The sequence below is a fragment of the Pongo abelii genome, chromosome 5, assembly GCF_028885655.2.
Source record: "Pongo abelii isolate AG06213 chromosome 5, NHGRI_mPonAbe1-v2.0_pri, whole genome shotgun sequence".
In the NCBI taxonomy this organism is placed as follows: domain Eukaryota; kingdom Metazoa; phylum Chordata; class Mammalia; order Primates; family Hominidae; genus Pongo; species Pongo abelii.
The window spans coordinates 7,300,285-7,313,838 of record NC_071990.2 but is presented as its reverse complement, the minus strand read 5'-3'; the positions used below and the strand labels follow the sequence as shown (position 1 = coordinate 7,313,838).

The window sequence follows — 13,554 nt, the reverse complement described above, 5'->3', positions numbered from 1 at the left end:
CAGCCTCCCAAGTAGCTGGGATTACAGGTGCACACCACCACTCCCGGCTAATTTTTGTATTTTTAGTAGAGACAGGGTTTTGCCATGTTGGCCAGGCTGGTCTTGAACTCCTGACCTCAGCTGATCCACCCTCCTCAGCCTCCCAAAGTGCTGGGATTACAGGCATGAGCCACCACGCCTGGCTGATAATTGTCTTTTAAAACAAGGATCAGGTTGGCAAAATGAATTCTATCTGCATTTGTTCAATATACAAGTTATCTTACTGCACCCACTAATAGAATCTAAATTTCAGAACCAAAAGGGCATTTCATGACACCAAGCTAGGTGAGTACTGGCATTATAATTCTGCCTAGACCTATCTTCTTAGCCCACATAGTTAAACCTGATGCCTACGCAAAAGAAGTCACTTAAAAGTAGTAAGTAAGGCCTGGCACCGTGGCTCACACCTGTAATCCCAGCACTTTGGGAGGCAGAGGCGGGCGGATCACAAGGTCAGGAGATCGAGACCATCCTGGCTAACACGGTGAAACCCAGTCTCTACTAAAAAATACAAAAAAAAATTTAGCCAGGCGTGGTGGCGGGCGCCTGTAGTCCCAGATACTTGGGTGGCTGACGCAGGAGAATGGCGTAAACCCGGGAGGCAGAGCTTGCAGTGAGCGGAGATCGCTCCACTGCACTCCAGCTTGGGCGACAGAGCGAGACTCCGTCTCAAAAAAAAGAAAAAAAATAGTAAGTAAAATAACAAATACATAGACACTTGTATAATACAGCACTACTATGTGATAAGCCATGTTGAGTGCTCAATATACTTTAACACATTTTTAGAAAACGTTTTATTGCCTGGGTGTGGTGGATGTAATCCCAGCACTTTGGGAGGCCGAGGCAGGAGGATTGCTTGAGCCCAGACGGTCGAGGGAGGCTGAGGCAGGAAGATCACTTGAGCCCAGGAGGTCGAGGCTTCAGTGAGCTAAGAAGATGCCATTGCACTCCAGCCAAGGCAAGAGAGTGAGACACTCTTAAAAATTGTTTTAAAAAACCTTTTTCTTAGATAAATTTTTATATACAAAAATAGTGAGAACAGTATTATGAATCCCCACATATCCATTACCCAGCTTTAGCAATTATTAACGTTCTGCAAATCTTGCTTCATCTACTGCCACTTTTCTTTAGAGACAGGGTGGAGTATTTAAAGCAATCCCAGACATCCTATTCATAAAGACTTCAGTAGATACTTGGAGGGAACACATTTTTAAAAAATGTAACCACAATATCACTATCATATCCAATAAGATGAATAATTCCTTACTGCCATCTAATACATATTTCATTTTTTAATTTTCCTTATTTTTAAAAAACCACCCCAATTTTTCTACAAATCATTTGATTTCATCAGGATCCAAATGCAGTACCCAGCATTGGGATATGTGGTCTGAAACCACTTGTGCTTTCTTTTTTTTTGAGACGAAGTCTCACTCTGTTGCCCAAACTGGAGTGCAGTGGCGCCATCTCAGCTCACTGCAACCTCCACCTCCCGGGTTTAAGCGATTCTCCTGCCTCAGCCTTACAGGCACGGTGCCACCATGCCCAGCTAATTTGTGTATTTTTAGTAGAGACGGGGTTTCACTACGTTGGCCAGGCTGGTCTTGAATTCCTGACCTCATGATCTGCTGGCCTTGGCCTCCCAAAGTGCTGGGATTGTAGGCATGAGCCACCGCACCCTGCCTTCCATTTTTTTTTTCTTATGGACTCTCCCTTATTCCAGATTTGGTTGTGTCCTCATAGGATCATTTATCCTGTTCCTGTGTCCTGTATTTCCTGTAAACTGCTAGTTACATCTCGTGGCCACATAGTTCAGGTTCAATGTTTTTAGGGGCAGGTGAGGTATTTTACAGATGGTTCTGTGTACTTCCTTTTACATCACAATGGGAGCACCTACGGGGCTGGCTGCTCCGCTTTTAATGACAAAGCAATGGGTTCGGGTACTATCAGCCTGATCCATCCATTGCAAACTTTCCCACCAGCTCTTCTCAGCATCTTTCACAATAATCTATGAGGGAGGTGCTACTATTATTTCCACAGTGGTTACAGCATTTGCCTTCTTAATGGTGTCAGGGTCCCAACCCCACAATGGGAGCTGCACCTGAGGTCCAATAAAAAATAGACCCCTCTTCTCACCTTTCTGATTCCTGAAACACTCCCATAGTTCTCATGGTCATGCACCATCAAAAAAAACCCCAAAAAACCCTTTATCCCCAACTTCTCTTCTGAGGGTTCCCTTCTCCTCACTGCATCTACACTCTGGCTTTCCTCTTGGACGCCTCTTCCCTGCTGCCCTCTTCTGCCCCGGTCATCAGATGCCACTCACTTCCCCTCCATCATGGGCGTGGGTGCTGTCCCCTCCTGCAGTGCACTACCTCTCACTCTGAACATTTTAAGCTTGTCTCTGACACTCTCAAACCATGCCCGTCAGAACTCGAATGACTCTCCACAATTCTGCCTTGGTCCTTGCCCTTCTAGCCTTCAGTGCTTTTATCTGCTACTCTACTGCAGCCACTCACACCCGTGGCTGTACCCTAGACACCGCCAGCAAGGGCAACCTCCATACTACAACTTCCTACACCCCATTCTCTCACCGCAGCCTCTCCAACTTAGCATTCTAGCATCCTGACTCCAACAATGTTTTGGCCCCAAAGCCACTACTTTTTCACTGCCAAGTTATATGACTTATGCCAGATATATACTGTACAGGATTTGTAATGGCTACAAGTTCACCCAAAGATGACAAAAGTTAATCAGCCTTTAAACAAACCCAAACATAGCACCAATAAAAGGCAATGGAAACCTGTCTCTGAGATCTGGAGATGGCTCTGCTTTATGCCAGAAGAAACTCTTACCATTCTGAAAAAAAAAAAAAAAAAGAAAGAAAAGAAAGAAAAAAGGATTTTGTGGCAGTGAGCTACTCTAGCTGTAAGGGCCACCTCCTCATGATCATGACCAGCCAGCAACCAAAGCAGGACGTGCAGTGACGCCGAAAAAGAAAGAAAGCTAAAAACCAAAGTCAAGAATTCCACAAATGCAGTCTATATTCTCCAAAGTCAGAGGCTTCTGCAACACCATCAACTGGGACTAAGATCTCTGGAAGGCTAGATGCAAGATAGTACTTCTTTCCTTACAAAACTGGCTTTAATGATTTCATACCAATATTATGGTTTCCCTTGAAACAGTTAAAAGCCTTCATGTCCAAGGCAACACAAACCCAAGGGATATGAAAGTTAAATACTCCAACCAAAATGCAGGGAATGTGACACCCTAATCCCATTTAGGAGACAGAATGTGGAGAGTTCTTGGTTTTGATCCCTGTGCTTGAAATCTTCATGGGAAACTATACTTGAGGAGAATCTGCTCACACTGCCGATCCTTTTAGCTCTTCCATCAGAAAAGTAAACCTCAGAAATCAAAGTAAAGCTCTGAACAGTCAAGGTCTTTATTTACGATGTGTATAGACCACTGGAAATTAGAGAGCATATCAAGCTTTTGAAAATGAAAAGGATTTTTTAGAGATAGCATTCAGAGCCTGACATTTGAGATGTCCTTAAATTTCATTTTTACCTGCATCTGGAGGAACTTTCATTTAATCTCTTCCTTTTCTGAGCCAAAAGGTTAATGAAATCACAGTCACAAAACAGGATGGGCCCACAGCCAAGAAACAAGCTGCTAGCACAGAATTAAACAGAATACTCATGAAAAGGAGAGATCTCAAACAACTCTTAGTACCAAGCTATAAAGTTTTTCAACATCTTGGGTCTGTCTTCATCAAGTTAGCGATAAAGCTGAAGAAAACTTGATGTTAGCCAAGAACCACGGATTCATACTTGACCAGACAGACCTGGGCAAAAAGCTGCCACTGTTCTCATTTCTTCACTAAAAGACCACATGGTCTCAAATGGTGGTGCTAGCTGGGAGTGGTGGCTCATGCCTATAATCCCAGCACTTTGGGAGATGAGGTGGGCGGATCACCTAAGGTCAGGGGTTTGAGACCGGCCTGGCCAACATGGTGAAACCCTGTCTCTACTAAAAATACAAAAATTAGCCAGGTGTGGTGGCAGGCACCTGTAATCCCAGCTACTTGGGAGGCTGAGGCAGGAGAATCACTTGAATCTGGGAAGTGAAGGTTGCAGTGAGGCAAGGTCGCGCCACTGTGCTCCAGTCTGGGTGACAGAGCGAGACTCCATCTCAAAACAAACAAACAAAGAAAAAAAAAAAACAAAAAAGAAATGGTGGTACTTTCAGGCTAAGAAACATTCTATTCCTAAACAGGTTTATCAAAGGAAGAATGAGAGTGACAGCAGCATAGGAAAGAGCTGTAATTTTGTGCTTCAAAGAAGTTACCCAGATTTCTCATAGTAAACTTTTAGAAACATCTGCATTATTTTGATGGATGAGAAAAATCAACAAAACATGAAATCAGATATATCTACAACCAACAAAATAACGTCCCCAGCTTTGGGCCAAGAGACCCAAACTTCACCTTTCCAAATAGAAAGTAACTGTACAACCAATAATCCATTAACACTAAAACCTGCCAAACAATCAAAACTCAATTGTTATCAAAGTCAGCAAGCAGCCCTGCTAGTTGTTTGCTTAAGATTAGGCTCTTTGTAAGCCTTCTGATGAGGACAGTTTCAGACAAGGTTGGCAAGAATACGATGAGTGGCTAGTAACCAGCCATAGCCTTATGACCCAGAATCCAAACCAAGGATACAGCCACATCAGTGAGAGGGGTATCAGAAAAGCTTTTCTCAGGTTAGAATCTTCATTACCAACTCTTGATGTTTTACAAGTCACTTCCTCCCAGTAGCAATGTAAGAGAATGAACTGCCCCACAATCTGGCTATTGCTACACCTGGCCAAGTGGCACTGATTCCAAGCTTGGAAACTGCATGAGATTCAGCAAAAGATAGCACTGAGGAGCTTGACCTCCTAATGCAAACATATCATGTCAGAGAGTAAGACCAGAACAAACACAAGAATTAGAAGATCCTGAAGATAAACTCCCCAAATGTGTGCAGGATTGATATCTGCTTTTGCTTTTTCTTTTGTTGTGCTAACTGTAGACTATTTTAGAGGGACTATTTTTGTGTTTCATTGAAATTATATTTCATATTTTGAACTTTAAAGTCAAAATAAACTTAAAAGAGCTCAAATGATTTCCCCCAATAACCCACTGTCAAGTAAGCAGGGGCAAGCTTCAGTTTAAGTGAAAACTAGGGGTTGATTTATAGAAATTATTTCTAAATGCAATGACTACAATAGTCACTTCCAACATAAAGTATATCATTAAAAAAATTAAATTGGTAATTTTAGTATCTGTACTATGTTGTGATGTAAGGTTGTATTTTATCTCACCCTCCTACCCTCCCCAAACCTGCTCCCACCCACAGTCTTTCCCGTCACAGTTAAGTGGCAACTCCAGTCATCTCAGTTGCTGCTCAGGTCAGAAACCCTGAAGTCACCCTTCACTCCATGCAATCTCATCTCTTCCCTTAGAATGTGCAACCACTTCTCTCATGTCTGCCTCCATCCTATACCAAGCCATCAGCGTCTCTTGCTTGGGTTTACTTCAATGAACATACCCACTGGTCTCCCACCCTTGCTTCCTGGTCAATTCTCCACAGAGGCCAGAGTAATCCTTTTAAAACAGCAGTCAGATCGTATCACTCCCCTGCCAAAACCCTCCCACAGCCGTACAGTATCTGATTGCATCTACTACTTTCTCCCTTGATGATGATGTCTCAGCTCTGTTTCTGGAAGATGTCACGTACACTCCTGCCTCAGGGCTTTGCAACTGCTGGTTGCTCTGCCTGCCATGTTCTTCCTTCTTGTTATGCAAACGATTCACCTTCTTCAAGTATTTGCTCAAATATCAGCCCTCAGTAAGGCCTTTCCAGGAACCCTATTTTAAACTGCCAACTCCTCCATCTATAGGCGCCCTCTCATCTCTGCATTATTTCTCTCCATAGAATTTATCACCTGCTGATACACCGCTTTTTACTAATTTTGGTTAATGTCTTATCTTCCTATCAAAATGTAAACTACTCAAAGGTAGTAATTTTTGTCTAGTTTGTTTTCTGCTGTATCCCCAGCAACTAAAATACTCAAAATTTTTGATGAATGAATGAATATGCCAAATGATTGAATGTAAAAAACTTTATGAACTGAGAGGTCCTAGCTCCAAAAAGAACATTGAAGACGAAATGTAAGAGCATTACAAATGATCACCAATACACACAAAGGCAGAGTTGCAGTGAATGATTAAATCAACAACCAGCTGAACTGTGGGTGAAATTCTCTTTATATAAACATGGCCTTATAATCAGATGACCTCAGATGGGTCTCTGGTGTGTACAAAGAAAGCAAAACCAATTTTCCCATGAGTGCCTCTGGACACTCATGTAAGAGTTACAGATGCTGACTACATTTAAACATTTATCATGCTTCCAAAAACATATTTGTAAGAGAAAAAAATATAAAAATAAAAATGTACAAAATTCTTTATTAAAATAATAGCTTAAATAAATCCTCTGTCAACACCAGACAGAGTCAGTGACTGGATCTAGACTCTAGAGCTTAGAGCTTTTTACATAGTTACATGAAAACATTTGAATCTGTCTTCACAAACAGTGCCATGATGACAATCTGGTTAAAACCAATAAGCCATCTTCCAGATGCAGCTTAGAGTTCAGGCGAGAAAAGTAACTGATAAAAATGACTGTACATAATATGGTTCTCATTCTATTTGCCTTTTTTCGTCTTGGCTGTCTTCTCCTTTCTTTTTTTCACGTGTTTAGGAATTTTGTTTTTTCTTTTCTCTCTCTGGGCTTCCTTGACCATCTTTTTTCTTTCCTGTAAAAAACAAACAAAAAAGCCAACTTTCATTCATTTGGAGTATGCGTTTTTTGTTTTTGTTTTTTGTTTTGTTTTGTTTTTTAGGCAGGGTATTGCTTTGTCGCCCAGGCTGGAGTGCAGTGGCGTGATCATGGTTCACTTCAGCCTCCACCTCCTGGGCTCAAGCAATCCTCCCACCTCAGCCTCCTGGGTAGCTGGGACAATAGGTGTGCACCACCACACCTGGCTAGGTTTTTTTGGGGTATTTTTTGGTAGAGATGGGGCTTCGCCAGATTGCACAGACTGCTCTCGAACTCCTGGGCTCAAGTGATCCGCCCACCTTGATCTCCCAAAATGCTGAGATTACAGGCATGAGCCACTGCACCCACCTGGAGTATTCTTATTATTATTATAACTAAATAAAATACACACATAGAAGAATAAAAGTGAGTGTAATGTAAAAGAAAGAAAAGAAAATGATTATGGTTAGTGGAGGAACTTGGGGTGAAAACTGTCTTTGAGCTTTTTCTTTTTAGAGACAGGGACTCACTCTGTCACCCAGGTGGGAGGGCAGTAGCATAATCATTGTGCACTGCAGCCTCAAGCTCCTGGGCTCAAGCAATCCTCTTGCCTTGACCTCCCTAGTAGCTGAGACTACAGGCATGAGCCACCATAAATGGCCTTGAGCTTCCTCTTTTTTTTTTTTTTTGAGACGGAGTCTCACTCTGTCACCCAGGCTGGCATGCAGTGGCACGATCTTGGCTCACTGCAAGCTCCGCCTCCCGGGTTCACACCATTCTCCTGCCTCTGCCTCCCAAGTAGCTGGGACTACAGGCGCCCGCCACCACACCCAGCTAATTTTTTGTATTTTTAGTAGAAACAGGGTTTCACCATGTTAGCCAGGATGGTCTCGATCTCCTGACCTCGTGATCCACCCGCCTCGGTCTCCCAAAGTGCTGGGATTACAGGCGTGAGCCAGCTGAGCTTCCTTAATAGAAATGTGAAGACAGCCAAACAGAAATATCCCTAAGAATGTTATTAAATGTTTGCAAATACTTTTCTTTACAAGTTCCATATTCTAACAGAAATAGACATTGGAAAGAGACAAAATATGTGTTTCTAGTAGACATATGAGAAAATATGCTAGCAGCTGAGTATGTCCCTCAGAAGTCTTGGGACCCACATTGTACAAGGTTTAAAGGATTAGACTAAGATGGAATAATAATAGTTACATAGCATTCAGTCAGCAGTGTCTCTTATGTCTATGGCTAGGGATTAAAGAAATACAAGAGTCCCTTCTTATCCATATGTTCCAAGACCCCCAGTGGATGCTTAAAACTGTGGATAGTGCCAAACCCTATATATACTATGTTTCTTCCTATACATACATACCTACGATGAGGTTTAATTTATCAATTAGGCACAGTAAGAGATAATAACTAATAATAGAATGGTAACAATATACTATAATAAAAGTTATTTGAATGTGGTCTCTCTCTTAAAATATCCCACAGTATCATATTCATGTGACAGGAGCTTATTCATTGGCAGATGCAGCCTCTCCGGTAATTTTTCTATTTTTTAGTCCAAACCTATTCCTGAATCTGTGTAACTGTTCCTTACGGTAAATGGCCTGGTGTCACTCATTTCAGGGGAACCCTTGCTGAAACCTTTGAAACCTTTGTATAGGCTCAGTGCTTTCTGGTGCAACATCGTGCCGTCAACTGGAAGATGTTTTTGTTTACGTCTTTCACCCACAAATTTCATGCCTTTTCCATCTTAACTAAGCACTTATCACATACTATGGTCCTAAGTTTTGCAGTTTGGGGTGAGACCGCAAAACCAGCACAAACATCTTTTTCCTTTTCCACAATGTCACGGATAAAAGATTGTTACCAGCAACTTCAGCATATGATTTTCCTTTTCTTATTTATTTTTTTGAGACAGAATCTTACTCTGTCGCCCAGGCTGGTGTGCAGTGGCATGATCAGCTCACTAGAACCTCAAACTTCTGGGCTCAAGGGATCCTCTTGCCTTAGCCTCCCAAGTATTTGGGACTACAGGTGCTCATCACCAATGTTTTAATAGAGACGGGGTATCACTCTGTTGCCCAGACTGGTCTGGAGTGATCCGCCCTCCTTGGCCTCCCAAAGTGCTAGGATTACAGGCATGAGTTCCCTGTTAAGTCAAGAATGGTCACCTTTCCACTTAAAAGAAGAATTTTATGGCTTCTCTAAAGCATACCTGAAATTCCAACATCACTACTCTTGTAATTTATGGCTGTTATTAAGCAAAGTAAGGGTTACTTGCACACAAGCACCACATCACAGCAGCTGAACTGACAACCAAGAAGGCTACTAAGTGACTAACGGGTGGGGAGTGTCGACAGTGTGAAGACGCTGGACCATGTGATGATTCACATTCCAGGCAGGATGGAGGAGGACAGCATGAATTTCATCACACTACTTAGGACAGTGAGCAATTTAAAACTTATAAATTGTTTACTTCTGGAATTTTCCATTTAATATTTGCAAACCAAGGCTGACTGCAGGGAACTGAAACAGTAGAAAGTGAAAGCATGGATGGGGGGACTATTATATGGTCTTTCAGATTCCAGAAACATCAAGCTGGGCTATAAATCCCCCTGAAATGGCTCTTCAGTATTTACCCTGGGTCAGCTCTAACATCACTTGTACTTCATGTGAAATGTACTGAATTTAGTGCGTGCTCTCTCTAGGCAATGCCCAAGGTGCTCCGATGAGCAGCCCAATCTCAAGATAATGTTACCACCAAAAGTCAAGTTCACACTTAGGTATTAAAACTGTAATTAGAGGTACTTATCAATAATGTTTTCAGCCATCATATCTAGCTAGATCCTTGAGCAAAGAGAAATAAGAGCGGCTGTGCTCCCACACTAAAGAAAAGGGGAAGGTATTTCATTGCTTACTTTTTTATCAACGTCAGGGTCCGTGGTGTGTTTCTTGGGGCGGGCATGGTCTCCCTGCTCTTCAGAGTCTGTGTCAGAGCACTCAGAGCTTCCAATATCTTCTGAATCAGAGCAAGTACTTTCCTCCACTTGAGTTTCTAGGAGTGCAGGGACCTTGAAATTATTAAAGAACCATGTTATTCTAAACAACACATAAACCAAGTTATGTGTTGTTGTTAAATGTGTTAATGCCAGAATTCAGATTTTAGGCTCACAAATATATGTTAAAAACTAACATCCTGTACTGAAACATCAAAACACCAGAATGAACATCAGGAGGGAAACATGAAAGTAGCCACTCAAAGTAAGGCTCAAGAACATACTCAAACGAAGGAACCAGGGCTTTACTGCGTGACCTAGACCAACGACAGAGCTGTTCTGCTTCTTTCAGCTAATCAGGAGCATTTAGTTGGGATTGGGCAAGAGGCGAAATATACATAGAGGTAGAAAATAAAGATTTATATGGATAACTTCACAGCTGTTTTCCTGTGAACCACATTTCTAGCAATAAATTAATCCAATTGGGAGGGAAAACAATATTCAAAGAAGAGAAATTTTCATTACTTCCTGAAATTTAGCAGTTGTCTAATGCAGCACTTCCTAGCAGTTTTTAAGAGTGAGGTTTCCTTTTTATAAGAAAAAAAAAACTTTAGAAGTCAATTGTACAACAAGATTTTCTAGCTTGCTGCAATAAAAGCTTCATATTCTGGAATCCAAAGCATAACTTCCTTATGACACCTGTTACTGTAACTCAGAAATGCAAAATACCAGAATTCCCCTAATTCAATTCTTTCCACAGAAAAGACATGATTTTAAGAAAGCAAACTGTGATCTTTTATTTAAGTCTTCAATTAGGAAGATTTAAAAAAATAAAGACTGCTTTTATGACTGCCTAAGTTAGAATTACTTAATCCCTGCCCTTCTAAAATGTAAAACAAAACAAGATTGTTTTAAGAAAAAAGAACATTACAGGAATCCAGCACAGCAGGACTTGCTGAACTCATGAGATTGTTCTTTAACAAGTAATACCCTGGTAGGAGACCACATTCCAAAGTTTTCCTAAGCTGGTTGTAAAAACCATCAAGAAGCACAATGGCTATCATTAATAACTCCACAAATGACGACTAGGATACAAAAAGATAAATACCTCACCTGCAATCACTGAACAATTCAGAGACAGAAAGAAAAATAAATTAATTTCCAAATTTCAGTGCTATGTTTAGAAAGAACACAAAAATGGCATTTCTGAAGTTGTCCACAGACTTTGAAAGCAATTATAAAATTTTAACAATATAAAATAGCATTTAGTTCTAATAATATTAAATAATAAATAATAAATAATATGACTAGAGTTTTATATCCTTTAAAACTGTTTTCACATAAACAAACAGTAACACATGTTCTTCATACCTTCTGAACTCCTGACAAATCTTTCTTCAATCCTGTAACAGTCTGGTATAGAATCTTATAACCAAAAGGAAAAAAAAAAATAAGGATCAACATAAAACTAGACAATGAAATATGCATATTGCACTAGTAAGAACAATGTGGGTTAAATAATATCTCCTATGATTATAAAAAGGTATCTAAAATTAATCTCGCTGTAACAAAGGAAGTTTATAATATTGATATTATTTCTGTCTACCAGATCTACTGGCCAAATCCAACCAGCCACCTGGTAGTTGTTTTTGTTTTTTTTTTTTTTTTTTTTTTTTGAGACGGAGTCTTGCTTTGTCGCCTAGGCTGGAGTGCAGTGGTGCAATCTTGGTTCACTGCAACCTCCACCACCCAGGGTTCAGGAGATTCTCCTGCCTCAGCCTCCTGAGTAGCCGGGATTACAGGTGCCTGCCACGATGCTCAGCTAATTTTTGTATTTTTAGTAGAGACGAGGTTTCACCATGTTGGCCACGCTGGTCTCGAACTCCTGACTTCAGGTAATCCACCCGCCTCGGCCTCCCAAAGTGCTGAGATTACAGGTGTGAGCCTCCGTACTGGGCCTTTTTTTTTTTTTTGAGACAGAGTCCTGCTCTGTAGCCCAGGCTAAAGTCCAATGGCGCAATCTCAGCTCACTGCAGCCTCCGCCTCCCAGGTTCAAGTGATTCTCGTGCCTCAGCCTCCCCAATAGCTGGGATTAAAGGAGCACGCCACCATGCCTGGCTAATTTTTGTATTTTTAGTAGAGACGGGGTTTCACCATGTTGGCCAGGTTGGTCTGGAACTCCTGACCTCAAGTGATCCGCCCACCTTGGCCTCCCAAAGGGCTGGGATTACAGGTGTGAGCCACTGCACCCAGCCTACCTGGTAGTTCTTACAGATAAACATTTGCAATCAATTTGAAGATAGCAAACACAAACTTTGAGCCCCAATTAAGTGAAATATTATCTGCCCCACATCAAATAATTCCACTCTTCTTTAGTATACTTGTATTACACAAAAGTGTATTCAGTTATTATGAAAGTATTTCTAATTTCACGAATAAAAATTGAGGGTGAATTTTTTTCTCTCTTGTTACATAAGGACCTATGTAATCACCTCAATTTTGTTTCTTGGCTTGCAAAGCCTAAAATATTTACTATCTGGCCCTTTACCAAAAAGAAATTGTTCCTGAATGATGTATGTTAAAGAAATATATGTTAATGGACCTAATATAATAGCCATTAATAGCCTAGACTTCTATCTGAATCTTGTTTCTACAATTACAGCTTGTTGGATTCATTCAAATGTGTCACCTCCTCTCATAAATTCCAATGAATTCCCTTTGCGTTCAATGTGCACACAAGTTAACACAGATAGAGTTAGTCACTTCGCTAGCTCAGAAGCCAATATTCAAGATTAGGGGAACTTAAAAGGCCCAGATAGGTTTGGGACAGTCCCCTACTACTTTTGAAGAGCTGCTTGCTACACACAAACCAAGCTACTTACATTATCTTGTTGGGCATTCATGGCCATGTCCTCTTCCTTCAATTTCATAATTATGTCCATATCCCTCTCATAATTTTTCACTTCATTCAAGGTTCTAGGAATATATGCTCGCTTAAACACCTAACAGAGAGGAAAAGCAAAATCAAAACTGTTACTCATACACTTCTCACATTCACACAGCATACTCCTCCATCAGGTTACAGGGGAATCTATATATTCATTCATCCCCAACACCGATGCTTGGCTAAGCTGTCTGCACACACTGGTATCCCATCTGTGATTTGGTGTCCCAAAAGTAACACTACTAATGATAGAACACTAAATTTTGCATATGACTTATTTTAAGGAAGGGAAAGAAAACATTAGAGCTGATTCAAGATTATCCTTAGAATAACACTTCTCCTTCATTTTTGTTCCAAAAAGCTTTTCTGAGCAGGAGGGAAAGGGGTGGAATTACAGTTGGCAAGCGCTGCCTGGCTATGCTTTACAAAACATACCCAGCTGCTACAGTGAAAAAGGTGGAGAGCTGCCGACAAACACAGGGCACCCACAGTCAACCATTAAGAGTTGCGAGAACTTTTTTTAAAAGCCTACTATGGCTCCTTCACAAAAAAACACCCTGACTCATTTTTATCAAAGCCTAACATTTAAAATCTATAACATTTCTAGAATCAATATTTAAGTCACTTAAAAACTCACATTTGCAAACTAAAAACAGGCTTTTCCTTCTTGACGCCTATATCCTAACAGGATCTTTAAAAA

General features: G+C 40.9%; 1 protein-coding gene across 2 annotated transcripts in view; it reads right to left on the bottom strand.

Annotated features, from left to right (window-relative positions):
• Positions 1-6,334: 6,334 nt before the first annotated feature.
• RIOK1 (RIO kinase 1) overlaps positions 6,335-13,554 on the bottom strand; it is a 28,353-nt gene continuing 21,133 nt past the window's right edge. The window contains exons 14-17 of one of the 2 annotated variants that reach the window (XM_024247938.3): positions 12,793-12,912; positions 11,282-11,335; positions 9,833-9,985; positions 6,335-6,903 (exon numbers count right to left, since the gene is read on the bottom strand). In XM_024247938.3, coding sequence (XP_024103706.1) covers positions 6,793-6,903; positions 9,833-9,985; positions 11,282-11,335; positions 12,793-12,912 — 438 coding nt within the window. In that variant the 3' untranslated portion in view covers positions 6,335-6,792. 2 annotated transcript variants of the gene reach the window in all.